The sequence below is a fragment of the Scleropages formosus genome, chromosome 8 (genome assembly GCF_900964775.1).
Source record: "Scleropages formosus chromosome 8, fSclFor1.1, whole genome shotgun sequence".
NCBI classification, from domain to species: Eukaryota; Metazoa; Chordata; class Actinopteri; order Osteoglossiformes; family Osteoglossidae; genus Scleropages; species Scleropages formosus.
In genome coordinates, this window is record NC_041813.1 from 27,284,079 (window position 1) to 27,309,601 (window position 25,523).

The window sequence follows — 25,523 nt, forward strand, 5'->3', positions numbered from 1 at the left end:
GAAAGTCACGAGTGCGGAAAAAAATGTGGTCTCCGGTGCAGAATCGCTGCCAGTCGACCGTTTTTTTAAGCGACAAGACTTAACTAATCATAATGCAGTAACTTTAACAGAAAGGGCGGGAAGTTTAATTAAGTCTTGTCCCTTAAAAAAAAAAAACGTATTGTCGCATGGCTTAAACAAACGACACCGGTTTCGACAATAGGTTAGGATTTCATCATCTTTCCCCAGTTTATGCAGAACCCGATTAGTGAGTTATGTCTGCATTGGCACCACTGTGACTGTGAACACGGATCCTTCCTCTGCACACTTTCAAGAACGAGCCGAGCGCGAACTGATATTTTACCACGCCGTCGCCGTTTTTTCTCGTTACCTGGTTGTATTTCCTCCCGACAAATGCTGTTCCCTGACTTTACTATGAGCCCAGTCATTTCACTCCGCTTTGCAATGGACATTGCGGCGGCCGTTGCTTAGCAACCACAAAGCCTCACGGAGGCAACCGTATTGTCCAGTTAAAACCAGGGGAAAGTGGGCGTCATCTCCACTTGGTGTGGTGTGAAGTTATTGAGTGCGGTGTCCGTTGTTTTGAACGTGGACTTTCACGCGGGAGGGTAACGCAGCTTCACCCGCAACACTGCAGCAATGACCGCCGAAACGAGCTTGTTCCGCTTGCTGGATTTGTGTATCGACGCGCCGCAGTTCAGCACAGTAAACTACTCGGCTCTGCACTCGCTGCTGCGCCAGATGTTGAATATGCTGCAGCTCCAGGGCATCATTCCCTTGGAGGAGGAGGAGGAGGAGGAGGAAGAGGAGGAGGAGGAGCTGGAGCTGGAACTGGAGGAGAAGGTGGCTCTGAAGGATATGTCTCAGGTGAGCCCACCTCCACCTGGGCTCAGGCCCACTGGTTCCTTCCTTTTTCTTCTTGAAATGTGAACAAAGGCCAGTGCTCTGAATGTGAATGTTTGTCAGGACAGGCACCAACATTTGTTTCTGATCCGACTTCACGCCAGGACTGAGATTAAAAAGTCTGACTTTTTTGGTAACTAAAGGAGGTCCGTTGCTGCTGGGGGGCAAACAGGTGCCGTAATGGTTAGAAGCGTCACCTAGCGAACAAAGGACCCGGGTTCCGATCCCCCTTCTGCGCTTCCCTGGATTTGTTCCTATAAGAAGCAGTAGAAATGGTTAAATTATTCCAGAGGCCACTATGTACATGAACGTTGTGAACTGCCTTAAGCTGCCACCGTGGACAGGCCACACTTCTCATTAGTTCCGTGGTGTCCTCTCCTTGGTTTTCGTCTCCTCGTTCTGGAGAGAGGGCTCAGCATGAATAGCCACTTTGGAGCGGTTGTGGGATGTTTGTCCGTGTTCGGGTGATCGATCTTTCTGTAGCAACGAGAGTTTAACTTGTCGAAATCCAGAGCATACTTGTTTTATTGGGACATCTTTTTGTTAAGGGCATTTTGTCATAGTAATTGAATGGCGTCTGTTTTTCGGGTGCCGCCTCATTGGCTGCTAGTTTCAGTGCATTTTAAGTACATGTGAGATAAGCTGAGGAAAAAAGAACCTCACTGAAAAGTCAGTCTAGGGTATGGAGCGCTATGCTTCTGTAGTATCTGCATTAATGTATTAGTACTTAAATTATCCGTTGCATGTACGTACACAGGTGGATATATTCCTTTCGCTGCCTAGTTACTTAAACTTTCCTGGACCACATTTTTTTTTTTATACTTAATAAACTAGTCCATATTCACATAAAGCTGTCCTCACAGTAGTGGGGATATGACTGCTTGGCCAAGGTTGCTTCTTGACCAACCTTTTTGCTTACTATTGAGTTCATGATTCCAACTGAGGGCTAGCAGGATGAAATCACTGAGACAAAAAAGTCCCTGGATACCCGTAAGGGTAAATTGGAAGATTTAGAAGAACAGTTGTCTCAGGTGAAAAGAGAACAGGGCTGAACACATAATGAACAATATGGGATTATATTTTTTGACCAGCCTATGTGTTTTTCTCTTATTTTTATTCTACTCTTAAGTCAATGGTTCCAGCGGAGGAGAGCGATATTGAGGGGAAGGAGTCTTGGGAGGATCTTCAGGCTGAGCTGATAAACCAGCAAAAGCAGCTTGCCCAGGTATGCAAAGAGCAGCTCATGACTGAACACACAGTCAGCTACGTGTAAATAAAACTTACCGGTTTTATTGTGGTACCTGGTGATTGACTGGTGTCCCTTTCAGAGTATACCACTGTTAGCCTTGTCCATTGTGCTTACGCCCTGGGCTCTTATCCGCCATGACCCTGACTTGGACAAGAGTCGAGGACATCGAACAGGTGTTTTACAGTTCATTTTTTCCCTTATTAATGAGTTATTAACATGGTATCATTTGAGGATCAGCAGAGTGGGACCGTTGAACTGAAGGAGTCCTGGGATGACCTTCAGAGTGAGTGGATGAGCCAGGTAAAGCAGCCGTCCAAGGTGTGCAGAAAGCAAGGCTAGGCACGGTGAACCACACTGTGACAGTGTTTTAGATTGAACTGCTTTACTCTTATTTTCCTTCTTTGTATTCTGTGCATGGCTGCAATCCAGGACCAAGTCAAAGACAGCCCTGAGTCGAAGGATTCAGAGGATGCCCTTCAGAGTCTCCAAGGGCAGCTGTACCAGGTGAGCATGTAGCAGGTCACAGTTGTGCAAACAGTGATCTACATTGTACTACATTTCTTTGGTTGACCTTTTTTCTCTTATTTTGCTCTTATTCATTCAGTTCTTGGGGACAGCTGATACTGTAGTGGTTAGAGCTGCTGCCTTTGAACTTGAATCTTACTTATTGCTGTAATACCCTTGAGCAAAGTACTTACCCTAAATTGCTCCAGTAGAAAATTATCCAGCTCTATAAATGGATAAATAATTGTAAATAGCTTAACATTGTAAGTTGCTTTGGAGAAAAGCGTATGATAAATGTAAATGTAATCTAGGACCACCTTGAAGATATTCTTGAGCTAAAGGAGTCCCAGGGTGCCCTTCAAAATGAATTGATGTGCCTGCAAGAGCAGCTGTCCCAGGTGAGCATGGAGCATGTTGTGGTCAGATACAGTGGACTACATTGAATTATTTCCTTGGTTGACCTGTTTTACTCTTTTTCCCCTTTTCTGTTAAACTCATGGTGGGAATCTAGTATCATCTCACAGATATCCTGGGGCTGAAGGAGTCCCAGAATGCCCTTCAGAGTGAGTTCAAGGGGCTGCAAGAGCAGTTGTTTGAGGTGAGCAGAGAGTGGGTTATGGTGAAACACACAGGCAGTTACACTGTGTTACAGTCATACCCAAAGATACACCTGTTCAGGTTACCAGAGTGCAAGGAGGTGTTTCATTTAATACTCCTACTTTGTCTTAAGAGGCATTTATTTGCATTTACAAAAACCTCATTGGGTTTTTTGCACATCTGGACAACTGAGCTGTGTAATGCATGGACATTTATTCATTTAGCAGATTCTTTTCTCCAAAGAAAAGGTACAATATGATTAACTAGTAGTAAGTGACACCTTTGTCCAAAGTGACTTACAGTGTTGGAAACAATACACTGAACTCCCAACAATGATTAATTCATTTAAACACAGGAACAATGTTAAACATGCACAGGAAGGGCAATTTAGAGTCACCAGTTTACCTGAAACATGTCTGGACTGTGACATTACAAGGAAACCCCCTCTTTCTTCCGTGTACGATATGTAATAGTCAGGAAAGAGCTGAACAAGTGCAGATGGACAGCTGTACAACATTACTGGGTATTTATGATTTTGATACCAGCTGCACTGATGGGACAGTTGTTAGTCTAGTGGTTAGAGCTACTGCCAAAGGCTCTAGGTTCCATTCCCACCTCCGGCTGTAGTACCCTTGAGCAAGGTACTTACCCTAATGCTCCAGTAAAATTACCCATCTGTATAAATGGGTAAATAATTGTGACCTTAATGTTGTAAATCGCTTTGGAGAAAAGCGTCAGCTAAATGAATAAATATAAATGAGTAATTAATGATGGGAAACTGCTTTGTTATATTGTGGTATGATTACTGGTATTAGTTGTTAATTTTATTGAAATAATTGTGTCCATTTTAATGGGATTTGGTGATTGATCTGGCATATTTTAGTTTAATTGTTAGCTTTGAGGCTCAGGAACACATACATTTTTTTAACATTTAAAGTAATGGTAATTACACCTTTGAGTAATGAGAATTCACCTTGTACGAGGGGTGTTTCAGGAACTCGTTAAATTCGTGTAGTGGAGGATTTTATGTCCCTTCCCCCAGACCTGTTATTTTTCTCTCTTTCTGTTTAGTTTGTACCTATAATCCAGGACCATCTCAAAGATGTCCATGAGCTGAATGAGTCCCAGGATTCTCTTGAGAGTGAGTTGAAGGGCCTGCAAGAACAGCTGTCCCAGGTGAGTACGGAGCATGTCATGGCTGAACACCCTGCATACTAAATTCTATCACAGGCTTTCCCTGCCTCTCTGCTGCCTGAATATAGGGTGTTAGGTAGAATTGGTAAATAAAATATATGATACATATATTTACCATTATATATATGGGGGGGGGGGACGCAGTGGGTTGGACCACAGTCCTGCTTTCCGGTGGGTCTGGGGTTCAAGTCCCGCTTGGGGTGCCTTGCGGCGGACTGGCGTCCCATCCTGGGTGTGTCCCCTCCCCCTCCGGCCTTACGCCCTGTGTTACCGGGTAGGCTCCGGTTCCCCGTGACCCCGTATGGGACGAGCGGTTCTGAAAATGTGTGTGTGTGTATATGGGGGGGGCACAGTGGGTTGGACCAAGTCCTGCTCTCTGGTGGGTCTGGGGTTCAAATCTCGCTTGGGGTGCCTTGCGGTGGACTGGTGTCCCGTCCTGGGTGTGTCCCCTCCTACGCCCTGTGCTGCTGGGTTAGGCTCCGGTTCCCCATAACCCTGTATGGGACAAACAGGTCAGAAAGTGTGTGTGTGTGTGTGTGTGTATGGGGGGGGTTGGATGGATTTCCAGCCACCCCTGCTGCAAACCGTTACACTATCTAAAAAACTTTTCCAGCATCTAAATTATAACTGAAACTAATAAAGCAATTTATGTCTTGATTTAACCCAATGTTCAACATATTAGAAAACAGTAGTATCACAAATAACAAAGACAATTGAACTTAAAATAGAAAAACTCTGGTATTACAGGTTTCAGTTACACTATGTATATAACACCATCAAGAAATTGGGGAACACAAATTGCTGAACACATTGTGCTTTTGGCCATAATAATGAAGTCTGGTGGAAAAAAACATTCTGCTTTTGAAAGTGCAGGTGTCAGTTACAGAGGAAAGGCTGTTACCTCTGAACTGAAGCTAGATGTGATAAAGCTTTTGGAACACAATGCAAGAACGTGATATTTGTCATGTAACAGCTTCATGAAGCAATAGTAGGTATCATTAGAAACATCATCCTTTGCTTTTATGTGTGGTTGTGGGTTATCTACTGTTATGTTTTTTGTTTTGCTGTTTTTTGCGGCTGCCTGTCCCCTAAACCTGAAGTTGTTAAACTGAGAAAATGGGTAATAAAGGGTGTTGGCCATAACAACAAAATGGTATTCAGCAAGAGAAGTTTGTATATATTTTTTTCACCTAATCTGTTTTAATTTTTTCCTTTTCTGTTCAGTCCATGACTACAATTCAGGACCTTCTCAAAGATATCCTTGAAATGAAAGAGTACCAAAATGAGTTGAAGAACCTGCAGGAGCAAATTTCACAGGTGAGCATATAGTGTGTTATAGCCAAAGCGAGAGCATACTGCATTGTATTATTGTATATATATTGTGGATAAATACAGCAGAACTGTGTAACATCAACAAAAACATGCAAAATCAGTTCTATAATATGCAAACTAGTGTAACCAGAATGTCTAAAGCTAAATAAAATTACACTGTTGTGCATTCTATGAATGCATTTCTTTACATCCTGTTCTTTACAATAAAATATTTTTTACCGTTTTCAAACAATGTGAGACAGCCAAAGCCTCTTGGGGGCGTTGCTATCAAAGGATTGACAAAAAGTTGACCAAATATTTAAGAATTTGCAATTGTGCAGTTCAGATGTAAACTATTTTAGCGCAAGTTAGTCGTTTGAGTCAATCGTATATTTGTGGGGGGAAAACCAGCAGTAAGATGCATTTTTTGCCAAATAAGTTCCTGAATACTAAGCAAAGTGCGGACAGGGGTAGCAGCATAAAGACACAAATTCTGAAAGTGTTATTAATTGCCGCGGTTCGTGAGTAACTAGGCCTGAGGATATTTGCGCAATCTCAGCTACCCCTGTTATTCTATTGTTTTCAACTGATAGATGCAAAGTCCATAATAGGTGTTTTTAGTAACTTTTTAATGATTTCTGAAATCCAGTTTTAAAGTTATTTATCTGGTTAAAGTTTTGCCATCACACTTGTATTTTTTGTAAACCTTTTTTACACTTATATTCCTTTTTTAATTGATTCTTGTTTCCAATGTAGGACCATCTCAAATATATCCTTGAGCTGAAGGAGTCCCAGGAAGCCCTTCAGAGTGAGCTGAAGGTCATGCAAGAGCAGCTGTCCCAGGTGAGCAGAGAACAATTCAACGCAAGACAAACTGAACTACTTTTGATTATCTTCAGGTTGCATTCTGGGTGGGACAAAGGTGTGAGGACAGCAGATGCCAAGAACAATGAACACAATTCAATCAAACGAGACCCTTTAAAGCATAACGTAAAGCAAATCCGAAGTCACACACAAAACTGAACAATATTAACTGGAAAATGGGCAGTACAACCCCAAAATCCCTAACCTATTGAAGCCATGGCAACACTCCCCAAAAGTCTCTGTAGTCCTCCAACCAGCTGCCTTAACTCCCTGCTGATGAGGCTTGTATTGAGAGCAGCTGGTCATTGCTAGCCTGGCAAGGCAGGGACAGGCTGTGAGGAGAATAATAACTCTAGAAAACCGGTTCTACTGCCCATCCGTTCACAACTGTCTGGAAAATGAATTTATTTAATGAAAATTGTGTAGGAGAAACATCTAGGAATGTGTGAATGCATATATAGAAAAATATAGGCTGATGAACAGTACTTAACACTTTTCAAGTGTTATTTCATTTCTGCGCTGCCTTGCCATGTAGCTCTGTTTTGGTTCTGATACCTAGAGCTTAATAGTATTTAGATTGAGCCTTTTTCAAGGCGAGTTGCAGTGCCGAACACATTCCGCTATATTTTCGACTGTCATTCACATCTTCATACAGCAGAGTAATGTTAACACACACACATACACACACACACACACACACACACACACACACACACACACACACACACACACGCATGCACACAAGCACATTATGTGCAATTTAGAGCCAAAAGACACCTCTTGGGGCTGTGGGAGGAAACTGAAGCACGTGAAGGAAATGTGTGGAAACCCAGGGAAAACATGCTGATTCAACTGAGCCAGGTACAAACCCACAGCTCAGTGAGACACTGTGCCACCCTACCTTAAACCTGCTTGCTTATGCATTATTTCCACATATTCTAAAATCCATCTTCTTGTTCCCTTCACCGGCTCGAAAGTTAATACTTCTCACATGAATTGTTTAATTTTAAGCAGTCCATGTGTCTCTAAATTTCTAGGACTAATGGATATGTAATTCATTTCTGGGTCAGTCAGACAGCCTGTGTTTTGGCTCAATATTTTTCCTTTTGTCTTCAGTTCATAGCTCAGACCCAGGACCAGAACAATGAAATCATTGAACTAAAGGAGTACCGGGACGCCCTTCAGAATGAGATAAAGGGGCTGAAGGAGAAGTTGTCCCAGGTGAGCAGAGTACGGGTCGTGGTCCAATACCCAGTGAATGTCAAACACAACATTAAACAGAACTGCTTGACCGCTGCTACTGAGTCCTCTTCTCACCCGCCATGGCAGCTGGACAAGCATAGCTCGGTGCTGTCACGAAGCCTATTGGGGAAAGTGCCCGGGCAGGCAGTCAGCCGGATGCAGCAGGTGGCCGTCTGTCCTCCATCCTCTGTGGACATCAATACGACACTTAGCCAGCAGTACCAGCACCACAAGGAGCTCCAGGGGCTGGTCAGCAGCCCACTGACAATGGAGGGAAATGGCAGGACAGTGGATGGCTCAGAAATGCAGGTGGGTAATAGTGAGGGAGTGAAGTAGTTGGTGGAGAATAAGGTAACCTCTAAAGGCTGTATAGATTAGTCATCATAACATAGTTATGCCCAATTAAAATAAACACTTTAATTGTATAAGATGAACTCCAGTGACAAAAATAAGTTATAAAGCATCTACTAAGCTTCTAAGTAATATGGATAATAAAGGTCTCAGCTCTTACATGGTGGTCAAGCAGTATATCTGTAATAGCTGTGAGAACATTAAACACCACTGCGTGACCACTGGTAGCAAGTAGTGCTCTTACCGACTCATTTCATGGCAGCTGGACAAGCTTAGGGTTGTCCTTGAGAGCATGATAGCATCATCTACTTAGCTGCTGTCACAGAGCCTGCCAGGGGAGGACGATTTTGAGCTGGAGCCAGGGCAGAGACTCGGCTACATGTGGGAGGAGTCCATGTTCCCCCCTTCCCCTGGGGACATCAGCAGGAGGGTTAGCCAGGAGTTCCAGCACCATGATCAGCTCCGGGATCTGATGATGGAAGGTGATGGCAGGACAGTGGAGGGCTCAGAAATGCAGGTAAGCAGTGGTTAGTAAGTGGTTAGAAAGACTTGGCAGAGAACAGATTTACCTCTAAAGGCTCTTTAGACCAGTCATCTGAGCACATAATTGCAGAATAAACCGTTTAATTCTTCAGAATCAGCTAGGATGTTCTTGCACTTCTTGCACAGTGATCGAACATTAAAATCTGATGGTTCTCATTACTGGTTCTACATAATACTGTCTAATCATCTAACAGTAATGTGCCTTCAAGATGATTAGACAGCATTATGCTAGAACTAGTAGTGAGAACTTTCATCCTTCTCGTTAGAGCTGTACAAGCCCATGTCTGATTTTGGGAGCAAGATGGCATCTTCCAGTCTGCTGCTGTTACAGAGCCTGTCAGGGGAGGTTGATCTGGAGCTAGAGCCAGGACAGAGGGTCAGCTGGATGCAACAAGAGGGCATCGCCCCACCTTTTTCTGTGGACATGAGAAGCAGAGTTAGCCATCAGTTCCAGCGCCACGAGCAGGTCCACGGTGTGGTCAGTGGCTTTGTGATGAAAGATGGCAGTGGCTCACAGATGCAGGTGGGTAATGGTCAGGAAGCAGGGCTGTTTGTGTGTAACAGCCTGACCTTGAAGAGCTGTACAGATCAGTCATGTCAGTGTCTGAATGCCCAGTCATAACATGTATTTTAATTCTCCAGGATAAATGTTGATGAACAAATTTTAGCAGGAAATCTGCCAACATGTCTTCCCAGCCCTTCTGCAGCTGTTCAGAGATATAGAGCACTTTTGGATTGCTTTGCTTCCGCTCTTCTGTCAAGTTTGTCCCATACAAATTCTGTGGGATTGATGTTTGAGACTGGGCAGGCCTGATCATTAGTGTCCTTCACTTTCCTTCTTTACCAGATAGTTCTTTCGCAATCTTGATATGTGTATTTGGTTATTATCTTGCTGAAGAATGAAGGGCTGCCCATTTAGCAGTAATTCTGATGGAATGGTATGCCTCTGAAATATGCTGCAATAGCCATGTTGATTGAAATTGCAGTGGCCTTTGTAAAGATCACCAACTGTCACAAACCCCAGAGCATGACACTGCCTCCTCCATGCTTGACAGTGAGAAGCACACAGGGGCCCCTTTGAGTCATTAAAAAAATTAAGTGAATAGACTCATACTTAATTTTGACTCGCCAATCCATAATATCAGTTCTTTTTTTTTTTTTTGGAAACTTTATTTATTAATTTTTTTTTCAAATATATCAAAACATCACAACACATAAACCAACACATCCACAACTATGTACAAAATCTCACAAAATAAGAGAGGGGGGGGGGGACCTTAAAAAAAATAAACAAGTAAATAAATGGAAAATAATCATAATAATAAAAATAATAATAGTAATGAATGGCGTGGGGCATTAGGCTATTAAATACCTCATACATTCATAAATTCCACTTCTTACTTTAATCACTGTCTATTAAGGGGTTGTATTGTTTAGCTGTCACCTGTAGAATTAATCTCCTTGAAATAATCTATGAAGGGTTGCCAAATTCTATACAGTTTTTCTTCTTTCTTTCTCAAGGAGAACCTGATTTTCTCTAGCTCCAAATGCTTCATTACCTCCCTCATCAGATTTATATGTGTAGGGGCAGATTTATGTTCATAATACCAGTTCTTACTTTTCAGATATTAGGTTTTTTGTTTTTCACTCAGGCAAGTCTTTGACTCAGGCAGAGCTTCTCGTATTTGTGTCTGGCTGAAATATTACAGGCCCAGGAACTGCTTAACAAGTACCCTACACAAACAAGCATTTTGGAGCTCCAGAAACAATGTGAGAAGCTTGGTGGCACCACTGTCCAGCTTATGGAGGGCCAAAGCCAGCAGCAGAAGCAAATTGATGTGAGTACAGCTGTGGGCAGTGCAGCGGTTAGGAAAGTGGGAATGTTAAAAGCGTATTGTTGGTAATCTTGTCAGCATACCTAAATATTAGGCTAACTTACTAATGAAACTCCTAAATCTGTACTTGCTTCATGTCCGTGCCTGGCATTGCAAAGCATGTTTTTGACCGAGAATCTCGTTCATGCCTCCCACCCTTCAGATGAACCGCAAAGAGTCAGAATTGATGAAGAAAAAGCTGCAACATTGCTGGGAGGTCATCTGTAAGGTGGTGCAGGCTCAGGCCGACTCAGAGGTGGAAAATGCCGCTGTCATCAGGAAGTTAGTGACATGTCCTTTTTGATTCATTTGCTGATTCATTCAGTTGCTTCATTAAACTTTCTTTTTCCAGAGCATCTTAGCTCATGAATTTATCCATGTATGCTGCTATGTATTTTTCACTGAAGCAGCTCAAGGTAATGGCCTGGCCCAGAAATCCAGGACTTTACCCACTATGCTTTCTTCTGTCACAGCCTTTATCTGGTAGTCTGACTACTGTCGTAAAAATTAAACGCGGACTGTGTTTCTGAGCATTTTACCCTTGGTGGCTTCAAAACTTGTGGATCTCTGCAACTATGGAAATTCAGCCTTTATGTATATCCTCTCAGGCAGATCCCAACTCATTATCACTGCTTATCTTGCAACCGTCGCCTTGATTCGATGGTCCCTGCACCGTAAGTGAATGTTCACGGTCACACAATGCACTGACACACTCATACTTCTATTGACATTCAAGCACAAGTAAAGAGCAACACTTTTTGTTCACAATATAGCATAATGTCTGAGTACAAGAACAAACTTTATACCTAATTTGACTTAAATACTGATGTTCTGTAGTCTTACTTAATATGTATATGATTGTTCAATAACTGGTGTTTGTATTCGCAGGAAACCGACTTTGTCCGGAGCAACCAGTCTGCCGTCACAAAAGCCCTTCCCTCTGAGGAAGGTGGAAGAGATCCAACCGCATTCCCAGAGGTGAGTTTTCAGTCTGTGGGTTTATCCTCTGCATTTTCTCAGGATATCAGTGACATGAACTTTAATTCAGCAATATAAGGTCAACAGTTCGTAATTGTACCCTGTCAACTTTTAAAGTGTTTGCACAAAATATGGAAGTTTATCATTTCAGAATACATGTCAGTACTTGTGATTTAAATGAGAGCAAAGTTGTAAAAGCAGGAATGCAGATATGTGTTTGTGTTTTACCAAGATGTTATTTACATGGTGCAGACAGGCAGAGGGTGTGCAGAGCCAGGTAAATGGCCAAGATCAGCCTGTGGAGCAGGGCTACAGAAAGCAGATGCAATCCCGCTTCCCACCCATCCAAGGCACTACATATGGGACCGGAATGACTGTTTTCCAGCAGTAAGTTTGGAAGTGTCTTCAAGTATAAGGTGTGGTTTGAGAGAGTATTCAGAGGGAAGCTGAAGGCCTAAAATCACTCTGGAATGATGTTTGAGTAGAGGAAAGGGCTGCTCCTTAGTCATAGCTGTGAGTCTAAACAATGGACAGTTGCGGTGGAACATCCATTTTGAAGGACATTAGCAGCTGTACAGCTACCGCACACTCTTCTCATCCTTATTCTGCTCTCTCCCACACCCAGTGAACAAACTCAAGAGATTTCAGTGTCCCAGAGCTATGGTGGCAGCCAGGCTTTGACCTACTTAAAACAGCGCTATACACCCTTGCAGCGAGTCTCAGGCCTGGATAAGGAGAAGGTGGACATCCTAGGAAATGATGGGCACCTCTACAAAGGCTGTGCTAGCACCAGAGGCATGGAGCACAGGTCTCCCTTCATCTCCAAAGAGGGTAGGAGGCCAGGAGGCTGGGAATCAAGGCTTTGGGGTGGCAGCATGGGGTATAGTGGTTAAATAAGTAGTTACGTGGTTAAACTGTATTTTTGTGAAAAATGAAGCATGCAGGGGCAAAACATGAGTTGGGCACAGGTCAGGCACAACCTGGGACCAGGTCAGGCACAATCTGGGATTTCATACACCTGATGAACATGAGAACATAGTGTCAGTCCTGTCTGACTTGCAGGTACCTGCAAAGGCAAAGGGGGCCTTTCCAAGTCCCAGGAATCTAGTGCTTTTGGAGGAAGTCATTTAGGGCCCCACCACTCTCCCAGTGTGTCACTGGCTATGAGCTTATAGATGTTTGACTCTGACAAGTCCCTGTCCTGCATCTGTTCCCCCCAGGGTATAGCCTATCCCTGAAAGGACAGTCTATCCTTACTGGTTTGCCTGAGTGAGACCACCGACCCGCATCTCCATATGAGCTGGACACTGCTGACCAGCTTCAACAGATTAAGGATGCTGAGACAGACCACAGGATGGGCATTTGCCAGTGATGTCACTGTAGGCTGAGACTAAGGAACAGGCCTTTATGGGATAGATATAACTCTAATAAATTGATTTCAAAAACATGACAGTGTGAGAACTTTATTTTACCAAGGGTTTCAGTGGAGCAGTTTATAGCAGCTTTTCATTGCCCCTTTTTGCTTTGAATTATTTATGATCTTCAGTTATTGCTCAGCAGTTAGAGTATCTGAGGACACAGCTCTAGGCCTTCCAGAGTTGTGGCAATCCTTGTTACTGTGACTTGCCCACCTCCCAGGAAAACTCCCTGCACAAGACAAGCAGTGGATTTGCAGGTACTCTAGACTTTGCACTGTAAACACTGTGAGAGGGACAGTGGCAGGCTGTGAGGAAAGGGGCGTACTCACTGTTCAAAGCAACTGCACATGGGACATGTGGCTCCCTGGGCCATGAAGAACCACCTGTTCTGCAGATATATGGGGTGCAGAAAGCTGAAAAATAAAATTCAATTCCTGGTGTGAGGATTATACCCAAAATTCGGACTGGCTGTATAAATTCCTCAAATGATGATTATTTTTTTTACATTTTTCCCTTTTGTGCATTTAATTGCTCATCATTCCATTTATTGCAGTTATGTCAATTATCCTTCACATCCCTCATTTAAACATAAAGGTAATATTTCAGTCCTCAATAAAAAAAATGTATAAAGTTTTTTTTAAAGTATAACAAAGACAATCATATTGTCAATAGGAAAGGATAGTTATTATTTGTACTTGGTTTATTATATATTTACTTTTGATACAGGTACAGAATTAGTTTGATATTTTTGTTCGATGTAATTCTTTATATGACTTCTGGCAGAGCGCAGATCAAAAATTTGTCACCAATAAATCCATATGGCTCAGACTATTTAGTTATCTTCAATTTGACTAAATAAAGAAATCAATTTTTTAACACCTTAACATTGGTTTCCCTAGTTTATGTATACTGTGATACTTTAGACAAAAGCTATCTAGACTATATATATATAAAAATACAAACACACACTATATATATATAGATGGTATATATCATTGTGACATTATTATCTGGCTGAGATTTACAGAATGCATTACAGTGCGATATGTTTTTTTACCTTCAAACTAGTAATTTCATGCAGCCCTGCAATGTCAGTTGAAATGAGCTTGTTTCATTTGCTGGATGTTTTACTCTGTTAAACATTGCTTCGTAGAAAAGGGCCTTCTAAATGAATAAATGTATCCATTGGCATGACACAGCGTAAAATGGTGACCAGCATCTATTTTTGGTTGCATATTTTGTTGCAGCGCTTAGCCAATATGCAGGACTGGAGATAAAGGACCTCACTGGAAACTGGATCCCCAAAAATATGTCTCTGATGAGGTACCTCCACCAGTCGTCTGCTGTGGAAAAGATCCAGGTGGCTTTGTGACATTTTAAACACTGTCCATATTTTTGCTTACACTGCTCTCATTAAAGTGTAACCGTTGTGTGTACTTCCATAATTCAACACATCTCTTTAAATGAGTAGTTTTCCAGTAAGTTCAAAGCCTTTAACATTTTTAATAACTTTTTGCTTAACAGATGATGTTCTTGTCTTGTGTATAAATTTGTTTAATAATTGTATTTACCCCAGTTCCATGACGGTGGTGCATGAGCTGTAACCCAGCATTTCATCATGGACTGTCACCATTTAATTCTCTGATGACCCTGGAAGCACTTTTGCATTACAAGTTGCCTTGGACAACATGGTAAGATACTTGTGTAAAACATGGTACAATCCATAAATTCTAAAACTGGCCCGTGTTTTACCTTGCTAAACAAAGATCTCTTTGGCCACAGCTGTACATACGTGGGCCATGAGTCCCTGAAGATCTTGGTGTGTGAGCAAGTTTGCACAGTTGTTGTCTGAAGGAACTGCACACAGGGTGATCGGTTGCAATATCCTGATAAACTGCTAAACAGCTGATGATGTAGATTTTCATAGCCAGCCCAGCTTTTTTCCCAAATGATTATTTCCAGCGGTCTAACGTGCCATGTTACAAAGCAAACATCACCTCAGAGTGGTTCTTCAAACATGACGGCACCTTATTTTGACGGGCACTGTTTCTATCTGGGGGGTGTGGTGGCACAGTGGGTTGGACCGGGTCCTGCTCTCCAGTGGGCCTGGGGTTCGAGTCCCGCTTGGGGTGCCTTGCGACGGACTGGCGTCCCGTCCTGGGTGTGTCCCTTCCCCCTCCGGCCTTACGCCCCGTGTTGCCGGGTAGGCTTCGGTTCTCTGCGACCCCATTTGGGACAAGCGGTTCAGAAGATGTGTGTGTGTGTGTGTGTGTGTGTGTGTGTGTGTGTGTGTGTGTGTGTGTGTGTGTTTCTATCTGTCAGGCCAACAGAGCATCTTTGGGATGAGGTGGAACGTGACACCAGCAGACAGCGCAACCAAAAAAACTTGACAAATGGTTTGAAGCTGTCAAGCCAGCATGGACCAAGAACGACTTGGAATGTGTCCTGCACCTTGTTGCTGAATTCATGCTGTTCCGGGGGCAAAAGAGGGACCCACCTGGTACCAGCTAGGTGTACCTAATGAAGTGGCCGGTGAGTATATGTACAACTTGAATTGAAATTCTCCACTCACGTATGTAAAATAAGTGGTACAAAGAGTAAATAAAACAAAGCATTTAATATTGAGTTAAACTATTATGTACAGATACAGTACTGTGCTGGATCTGGTCTAAATCAGTCAGATGCAGCCTCTTGTAATGTCACCTCTGCAGATGTTGTGGGGTGTGGAGGTTCCTCCAGTACAGGTTCTGCTGTCAGTGAGCTGCTGAGACCCAGCAGTGATGAATTCTGCTGTCTGTGACACCAGAAGTGGTCTCTTGCAGAATTTTCTGACCACTTGTGTGTAGATGGCACTGGATTTCACGAGACATGGTGTAGCTACAATTATGAAATTGCATTGAAAAAAGTTAATGTTTTATATGAATCATATCACTTCCTACTTTATGTGGGGGTCATGATGATTTTCCTGAAGGAAATGCAAAAAAATCCAACTGTAATGGCCCTTGCATGCAGAAGGATGATCATTATGATCCCATATTTCCACATTAATACTGACAACCATGACTTTACATTTACATTTATTTCTTTAGCAGATGCTTTTCTCCAAAGCGACTTCCGATGAACTCTATGTAGTGTTATCAGCCCACACACCGTATTCACCACGGTGACTTACACTGCTAGATACACTACTTACAATGAGTCACTAATCCGTACATCAGTGGAACACACTCTCTCTGTGTCTTTAAATTAGTTTTTATTTTCTGATTCTCTCTTATTCTCTGATTTGCAAGTCTTTATTACAGCCCCAACCACCACTGTGGCACTGTCCTTCCCCACGCATGCGTAGTTCCTGCAACACTGTGAAACTGCAACAATTCCTGGGTTCATTCAAGCGCGGGCAAACACCACTTTAGACGTTTTGTTCCTTTAGTTGTGCAAAACCTTACATTCGAATGATACAAAACGAGCGCCACGCGAATACACACGACACGAGGCACGTGCGTGGGCGCACGCACAAACATACACAGCTCGAGCTGCCAGGTGCCTTCAGAAACTGCTTCTCCTGATCCACGGCGCATCCAGCAGTCAAAACAAACTTGTGGATCATCACTTGGTGCCTCAGTTCGTCCGCGGCCACTGACATCTCCATTCGCACCGCCGCCCGCCCGCTCCTTCCAAAAAAAAGAAGAGGGCAACGAATGAATTTTCTACCACATGGCCCCCAGCCGTTCAACAACAACTTTCGTGTCGTCACCGACAACAAAGCCGAACTCGGTAGCGGATTGGACGCTGAAGCCCTTGAGCTCGCGCACAAGCACATCCTATTGGTCCACAGATGACGTTGCCAGTACGTGGGACTGATGCCATGAGCGAGAGTAGAACGTTCGTGATTGGACACTGCAGACATGCGACCATCGCGCATGCAGCGCATTCTTAGAATATTCTACAATTTTTATTGTCCGAGGCCTCCTACTGTTGCAAGATAAACACAGTAGAAATAAATAAAATACTAATAAAAACAAATAGTAGATGTTTCAGCAGGCTGTATATACATGTTTTATGTTGGACATAATTTTGCATATATACTAGATATAGAAAAGGAAATACAGTGTATAATGTTCTTCCATCAGTCAGACAGCAGGAGTAAAAATAAGTGCTGACACCGTACCCTTTATTACTAATAAGCTGAATTCTGCTTTTGTTGAAGATCAAGCGACCCACGTTCGAATGCCACCTCCTGCTGTCGTACTTGAGCAAGGCACTCGCCCACATTTGATAAGTGAAAATTACCAAGCTCTATAATCATTGTAAGTAACGTAATTGTAAGTCGCTTTGGGGGAAAGTTTCAGTTTAACGAATTATTAATAATGTAACGACCCGCGATACTGAACAGCGACACGTCCGAGCGGGAAAAGATGTTTGCTGTGATGAGCTGGAATAATGAAAATTGTGGGGAAAAATAGGATAGTTGCCCAACCGCCATTGGGACTAACGCATTATATTATAAGGGGTGGAAAGGCTAATAAAGGATGAAAAGGTGGGCTTGAGGTGTAAGTCCTGGAAGAAATAGGATCCACGCACCGCGAGCATTATTTCCATTGGCACGCGCCGATATCACTTCCAATAAACGCTCATAATTAACGATGTCCTCCTTTGCCCCATCCGAAGGTCAGTCACACTTTTCTCTGGGTTCCTAATGTGATGCTGGGTGATGCTCTTGGCCCAGTGTGACTTATAATGGGGGGAAAAAATACAATTATATTTCGTTAAAATACCTTGCTCGGGGTTTCTCCCAGGTCACATGTGAGTGCGAAAAGCAGTTTGCATCCCCACGCCGCGGCCTCTGCAATGAGTGTGGAACCTTGGATTCGCTAAAGTTCCACCGCAGCCGCCTCGTCGTGCTCTGCAAACCTTGTGCACGTGACAAGTAGTGGTCGCACCCTGTGTTTTCGTGTCGCTCTCGGGAGTATTTATTGTATCTAATTACCTTTAAGTATTTATTGTATTAGCTGTGTTGATGTTTATTCTTTTATCTAGTTTTTTTTTTTTTTTTTTTTAACCGTGACCCCCTGTCATGTCATGGGGGGGGGGGGCTGCCGGGGTTCCAGGTTCCAGCTGCTAGGGGTGTGAGGTGACGAGGCGATACGCTGCGCTATGTTTGTATGAAAAAAAACGAAGCAGTGGAATATTACTCCTGCAGGAAAGTGGAAAGGACACTCGACTCGCGCTCTACTTGGTCGACATGTCACTGCTGAGAATAACTCGAAATGAATCCGCCTGAACGGATGGTTCATTCACAAGTGGGAAAATTTAACGGTCGTGTTAATAAATGAGCGGAGTTTTGCCATTTAGACTGAAGCGCTCGTCGGTTCTTTCGCTCGAACATTCTCCGCTGCGAGCGGGCGTTCCGTCGCGAAAGACACGCGCTGCATGGCACGCGCTGCATGGCACGCGCTGTGGCAACGGACGGCCCAATAGAAGGAGGAGATTTTGTTTGGCGGAGCGGGGGGGGGGGGGGCGGTTGCTATGGTTGTCGGCCAAACGTTCTGCTGCAGGTATTAAAACTTGGTGCTCCGAAGGGCTCAGCCTGCAGAAACGGCGGTGTGTGTCGATGCAGTGTGTGTGGACGCGTGGCCGGTGAACGATCCGCCACATCTGCCACGCGGAGGTCGGAAGGCGAAACGAAGAACTTCTCGTAGGAACGCGACAGCTCCCCTGCAGAGGTTGGTTGCGCGCGCGCACACACACACACAAAATAGGGTCCCTTCCCTCAACTACTATTGTACTTTTACCTCGACGACTACCTCACTTACCGCAGTCAGTGGGCTTAGGCCCAAGGTTCCAGCAGTAAGTGAACATGTCTAACATGAACGTTATAAGTCATGGTATCAAATGATTATCATACGCTCAGCATTGATGTTAATTGTTCCTTTTCTGAAACAGAGGTGACTGTTCTGTGCATCAGGACGCGCTCGTACCGTCGGCTATACAATCCAGGTTCTGTTGCTCTGCAAACGGTGATATACACAAAAAAATCCTTAAAACATGCAGTTCCACACTTTCTCGAACCCTGCGCGCCGGACAAGTGGTTATTAATAATGAATGAAGACATGAATGAACCAGTATCCATCATATAAACGGTGTGTTATTAAGACTTCCTCGGTGCCCGGACATCGGGAATGCTGTCGGGAGCCGCAGGAGATGACGACACGATACTTGGCGGTTCTGTTGTCTGAACCCGCGTTCCGCCTGCAGGCTGCAGCTGGCCAGTGGAAGGAGGCCATGCTGTCTGAGAGAGCTGCCGACTTCTGGCCGGAGATTGACGTTGGCTCGGAGGAGGAGGTTGTGACTGCTGTCATGGAGAAGGAGATGCTGGACAGTGGAATCTGCAATGGAGGGGGAGCCTCAGTCTGCATCGACGACAGTCTGACCAGCCTGCAGTGGCTGCAAGAGTTCTCCATTGGTGGGGGCCAACAGCAGGGGTTGCCACTGAGTTCGTGGAGACACCACCACCACCACCACCACCACCATCAGGGGTCCCAGCAGTTTCTGAATCCAGAAGCCCCCACATCCCCACTGGCAGGCGAGCCCGCCTCTGTTGGCACATTTCACACCCCAGGCATACCCACGGCAGCGGCCTACTCCAGGGTCCCCTCCTCGTGCAGCCCCTCGTGCACGGCCGGCTGTGGAGACAGTCCCGGTCAGTCTGACTGTAAGCCCAACCCGTATGTGAAGCCCCCCTACTCTTACGCAACCCTCATCTGCATGGCAATGAAATCCAGCAACAAGGCCAAGGTTTCCCTCTCTTACATCTACAAGTGGATAAAAGACAACTTCTGTTACTTCCGCTATGCTGATTCGTCCTGGCAGGTGAGTTGGGTTGATATCGCACAGCCGCCTCCTTCCTGTTTTGGTTTGGTTTCATTTGTCTGATTAATTTGTTTCCTTAACATGAATTTTTATCTATGACAATATATATTTTGTAACTTCCATGTGGCAGCTAGTAGCACAGTGGTTATTGCTGCTGCCTTTGGACCCGCAGGTTTGATTTCCCCCTCCACCTGTCATACCCTTGAGCAAGGTACTTACCCTATACTGATCCAGTAAAAATGACCCAGCCATTTAAATGGGTGAATAATTGTAAGGATCTTAACATTGTGAGTCACTTTGAAGAAAAGCATCTGCTAAATGAATAAATGCAAGTGTACATTTTCAATAACCACTTCCCCTGGTGAGAGTCACAGTGATGCAGAGCTTATCCCGGAAGCATTGTGTGCAAGGATTGGTGGGGAGATGCCAGTTTTATAACTTAGTTTTATTGAAAAACATTTGCAGCACATTTTAAAAAGGCACAACAGCAGTTGTTTTTCTGGGGGGGAAAAAAAAAACATTCTGAAAGGAATCCAGCATGCATTATCCTATTTTTGTGAACTTTAACATTCTGAGCACCTTAGGCTGGCTGCCAGCCATGCTGGCGGGGAGCATTAGCAGCTTAGTATTGTGAGCATTTACATTTACAGTCAAGGTATGTGATGGACTGGGTGTGTACTGTCCAAAGTGAACTTTGTGAATTTGCATTAAAACGTTTTTTTTTTTTTTTTGTCCCTTTGTAGAACTCAGTCCGACACAATTTGTCCCTCAACAAGTGCTTCATCAAGGTGCCGCGGCAAAAACACGAGCCGGGAAAGGGGGGTTATTGGACAATGGACCTCCAATATGCTGAGCGCCTGTTGAGCGGGGCCATTCGGAGGCATCGCCCCTTGCCGGTACGGGTCAACTCCGCATTGCAGCCGCCTGCGAACAAAACTTCCCAGCAGCTCCTGCAGGAGTTTGAAGGGGTGATGGGAGCAAGCTTGAAGCCAAACACACAACCTGCAAGTGGAAAACTGTCCAGCATGTACAAGGACATCGTTCCTGCAGCCTGCAAAGAACTTACAACCCAAGTCCCACAATGCTCCATCTCCCCCCTGTTGTCCACAAGCGAGCCGACGGAGCTGGGCTCACTCAGAGGGGTCTTCGACTGGGATGACGGCCTCCTGAGGTCGACGCTGGATGGGGACCTGGGTCTGGACATGGTTGGCCCACAGAGCTCCATTGGTAGGGAGGAGGAGGAGGTGGCATCTGCCAGTTTTACCCAGAGCTCCATCTTTCTAGATCTTTCGCAGGGCAGCCTGGACTTGGAGGAGGAGATGCCTCCAGCCACCACGTTCCTACATCGCCTCTGGTCAGAGAGAGACGATGAGGGAGAAGGAGTAACTGACCTCCTTGGAGGTCCTGCAGTCAGCCCCGACCAGCTGTTTGACTTTGGAAACTTTGGTAATAAGAATGACACTCTGGTGTAAAGTAGGCCTGGCCTTCCCAGAATTCCATTGTGGGGAAACTGTTCTGAGAGGAGACAGAAGATGGATGAACCAGGAACTCGATGCCATTTCAGTGTTTTTTTTTCATTCGAGCTTTCAGTTGAGAATTTCTCTGATGTATCCCACACATGCATCTTTTTGGAATTAGTGGACCAGCTCACTTTGCAGTCTTTGATGGAGAAAGCCCCAGCAATCGTACAGACACGCAGCTCCAAATAGCAGTGAGATTCATGGAGATTCATATGACAAAACCACAGTATAAATTTTGCTAAATGCTATGAAAAGATATTTGATATGAAATATTTCCTTCAGCACTGATACTTATTATTGGTATTACTTTTGTCTGACTGGACAACAGTTAATATGTTCAGAGCAATATAGGTCCTACAGTTTGTGATGCACCACTGATGAAATTGTCATAGTTTTCTATATTTGTATGATGTTTATTCGTAACATTACACTCTACCACTTTTAAGCACTGAGTGTAATTCACAAGCAGTGGGATTTTCTGATGAACTGTCTGAATGCCATTGAGAATCACATTTAGCTGGACCTGTTGTGGGGTCTTAACTGAAAGCTGGACATTGAAACCTCTCTACTGAAATGAGTAAACATCCTTTTTGCTTTTACGTATGTCTTTAACGTCTGTATCAGTTAACCACTACCTATATGCATTATAAAGTGGGCAATAATAGATCACCTACCTGAAAAAATGTTTAGCCAATTCAGCTCTAGAATCAGCAAGCTTCTTTTAGATGCAGAGATCAAGCCCTAAAAATGTGTTGTCCTGGTGTTCTTTCCTGTATGAAGCTGTAGTTAGAGCAATGATTTTATAATATTAAAAAAAAAAGGTTTTTTTAAAAAAAAAAAAAAACTTTGCCAAAAACCACCGGTACTTCAAGAATGAGAAGAGTGAGACTGGAATGAGATGGAAGAATGAGACTCTGAATGGAGCCCACATGACTATAGTGCAGCTTTTCGCTAGATTAGTGCTCGGAGTAAAGTTCCGGAGGAGGCCATTGGAACAGAAAATTAAAATGACCTCTGAAAATGACAGTATCCTTAATTGACACTGACCATGGGCAGTTACGGATTCCAGATTTCTGATATTCCCGGAAGAAGAGCGTCCACCTCGGAGTATGCTGAGAACTCCCGAATGGGTAGATTTTGCATCCCCTCTCCTAGCACGGAAACACCCAGCATTACCAATACCTTGTTTTCATTTTTACTTGTCTGTTTTCAATTTGTTTGCAAATTTGTCAACTTGTTTTCTTGTTTGTCTTTTCTTTTTTATAACATTGCTTGAAAGGACTGGAAAAAGCAAATTGTTCTTGTTTTAACTTTAAAACTGATAATAAATGATCATTAATAGACACATTAGGGCTTTATTGTGTAATGTGTACAAGTTTATTCCATCGTATATCTTCATTACGTGCACTCCTCACGGGCTGGAGTGCCTTTGTTGGCTGCAGCTGCTGGGACTCTGGACAGGTCTGGCTGCTATAGAATGACATACATGTGGGATTTCCTACTTCTGTCTGAGCAGTTATTCTGGGCGGAAAGCCTTCCCCGGTCTTTCAAGCTGCTGTATGTTTGTTTGGCTGTATTCCCGTTTAATCGTAACCATCTCCAGTAATTTCATGTGAACAGTAGCATGATAAACAAGTGATTTGAGGTTTCTCTATTCACACCTGGTTGGATGGCTTCTTATGACGTGATTGAGAACCTGAATGTTCTCCTGAAAGTCACGAGACCCTGACAGCTATTAAATACGTCAGTGCTCTCAAATAGTGCCAAACGAAGCTGATTGTTTGTTAGATGACAAGCTGTAAGGCGATGCGGGAAATGTGTGTCTTTGCCTCGTTGAGGTCATCACGCAAAGCTATCGACGTGATGCCATTGCAACGACACTTGTTTTAAGTGCGGAGAAATAATTTCACAGAAACTCTTAACATGTGCTGCTGTTTTTACGTTAGTACGAGCTTTACTCACTTTCTCTGATTGCTCTAATTTTGTGGAGAGACACAGTTAACTTCTACTGAGACTCCTCATGAGGGACTACTACACCCATGTAACTGCCCAACAAAGTGTTTGCAGTAGTATGCGTGAGTCATACATTGATCATAGATAATATAAACTGTAGAGGTCCTTGACCTTCTTCTAGTCTACCATAGTATGTCATGTGAACCCATCTATTAAATTGCTAAGGTACCATGTATACTCTGTGTTTGGAGGCATAAAAGAAAGTGAGCAGTCAGAATCACCATGGCAGTTCCCTGTGCTTGAGGGACAAATCTAAAGACAGTGGGAGAGTGCTTGGTCTCTTGTCAATGCAACCCAAGCAAGACAACTTTTTAAACTGAAGGAGATGCAGAATGATGCTGTGCAACCCCATAACACAGTCAGATTTACGGTTTTTCACGTTCTGGTACTTCCCCTCAGTGGCTGACCCTCGCTGCGCACCCCTTCTCAGGTTCCCCCCAAATGGATCTTTGACACATTTTCTGCAGCGGGTCAGTCTACTGTCCCCCGCTGCGCCAGACACATTCGGATGGTCTTGCTGAGCGTGTTCCCGGTCCAGAGGAAAGCTCTGCTCTCGGTCCTACTTTCCCAGCAACGGAGGAGTTGGAGCTGGACGGTCTCCACGCACACCTTGGCAGTAGCAGACAGCCCCCGGCGTGTCCAATGTGTCAAGTGGCAGCGTGACTGAGAGCGAAGTAGCTTGTATTTACAGCTGAGAACACCTCAGCTCCTGGTTCCCCTTCAGGGGGGCGAGGCGTCCGCCCCTACGCCATACGGCACTCTGATAAATCTGTGACAGTGTTCACGGGCAAGGGGGTGCACCGGCAGGGGAGAGCGATAAAGGAAGGCGAAGGGACAGGAACAAAGCATGTAATGTGGGGAGTGGGTGCTGTTATGTGTGCTCTGGCCTGGTGCAGACAAGCTCAGACCTGTTCCTCAATGCAGGCTGGAAGAAAAAGCATTCAGGGCCCTGGACGTGACCTGGGTCAATGGTAATTCTTCTTTCAGACAACAATCTGTTACCCCTTTTCATTTTCCCTACACTCATTCTTCTGCATTTCACTCCTCGCTGGCACCCAGTGAACAGCCTGGCAGGAGTTTAGCGTTTTTCATTATAGCGATGCTTTTCTTTCCAGATTTTTCTTTCATTTCGTTCCTTATTTGAAGTATAATTTGATTTATACTGTTCTGTCTTTTGCAAAGAATGAAAGCTTTGAAACGACGCTGCTTTTACATCTCTTGGACTCTGTTGGTCAGTTGGTCAGCTAGGGCAGCAGAAACAAAAACAAAAGAGCCGAGAGAGGGTGCTTGCGGGACCCCCTTGCCTAAAGCGATGCCAGCTTGTTTCCTGGCATCCCTTGCAGCTTCACTTATTCTCACCGGTCCTGTGTGAAACCCCCAGCAAAGAAAACGGCCGCTGGCAGTGCATCAACACAGCAGAGGCCTTAATAGGACACGGCAGCTTCAGTTCGGACCGCTTCGCCGTGGCGCGCAATCCCATTTACCACAGCTGCCCGAGATCAGTGTCCGTGGCAGACGAGCCATTGAGACGGTCATGCTAGCGGTGTGATGCGGGAGAACGGCCTCAGCACCGCATTTACAGTACCTTCCGGACCGAGCTGTGACCGTGTCACGGGTTCTACGTCCCGCACTTCAAGTATCATGGAGTCTAATGTCATTAAAGTGAATTTTGTCATTTTTCTCAGTCACTCATTTGAGGAGGACTCAAATACTGTTGAATTCCAAGCCCACTAAAAGGTTACACAAATCTAATATTCAATACACAATGTTCAAATATTAAATAGCATTGACATCTATTAAACAGGAGCTATTTAAGTCTTAAATTGGAGTGGCTTGATCATGTAACCCAGTCAAGATTAAATACTTTTCTCCTGTTAGTCCGAATTATGTGAAATTAATAATATATAAATGTAATAATAAATTAGATTAAAACATTTTTAAATGATTTATTTTGATTTTTATAAAATTATATATTAGATGGATTACAATAAATAATGTAACTGTTTATATACAGTATTATAGTTAACTTTTATATTATTCCTTTCGTTACTTGACACGTTAGGGATCGAGCACATTTCCCCCCATAGTCAGT

At 44.0% G+C, this 25,523-nt stretch overlaps 2 protein-coding genes across 2 annotated transcripts; both read left to right on the forward strand.

The window, feature by feature from the left end:
- The first annotated feature begins 817 nt into the window (after positions 1-817).
- LOC108936894 (uncharacterized) lies at positions 818-14,976 on the forward strand. The gene is made up of 21 exons (XM_018756539.2): positions 818-867; positions 2,033-2,128; positions 2,384-2,452; positions 2,582-2,656; positions 2,968-3,054; positions 3,168-3,254; positions 4,325-4,429; positions 5,672-5,764; positions 6,515-6,601; positions 7,739-7,843; positions 7,952-8,173; positions 8,541-8,732; positions 9,090-9,281; positions 10,468-10,596; positions 10,796-10,914; positions 11,241-11,306; positions 11,521-11,610; positions 11,863-11,997; positions 12,236-12,441; positions 14,276-14,351; positions 14,605-14,976. Exons 1-21 carry the CDS (start codon positions 859-861, stop codon positions 14,630-14,632), a joined length of 2,268 nt encoding a protein of 755 aa, XP_018612055.2. The 5' UTR covers positions 818-858; the 3' UTR covers positions 14,633-14,976.
- A 3,617-nt stretch (positions 14,977-18,593) lies between these two features.
- Positions 18,594-22,759, forward strand: LOC108936821 (forkhead box protein J1-A-like). The gene is made up of 3 exons (XM_018756415.2): positions 18,594-18,751; positions 19,284-19,898; positions 20,642-22,759. The coding sequence occupies exons 2-3, from the start codon at positions 19,311-19,313 to the stop codon at positions 21,368-21,370; spliced, it is 1,317 nt and encodes a 438-aa protein (XP_018611931.1). The 5' UTR covers positions 18,594-18,751; positions 19,284-19,310; the 3' UTR covers positions 21,371-22,759.
- Positions 22,760-25,523: the final 2,764 nt, after the last annotated feature.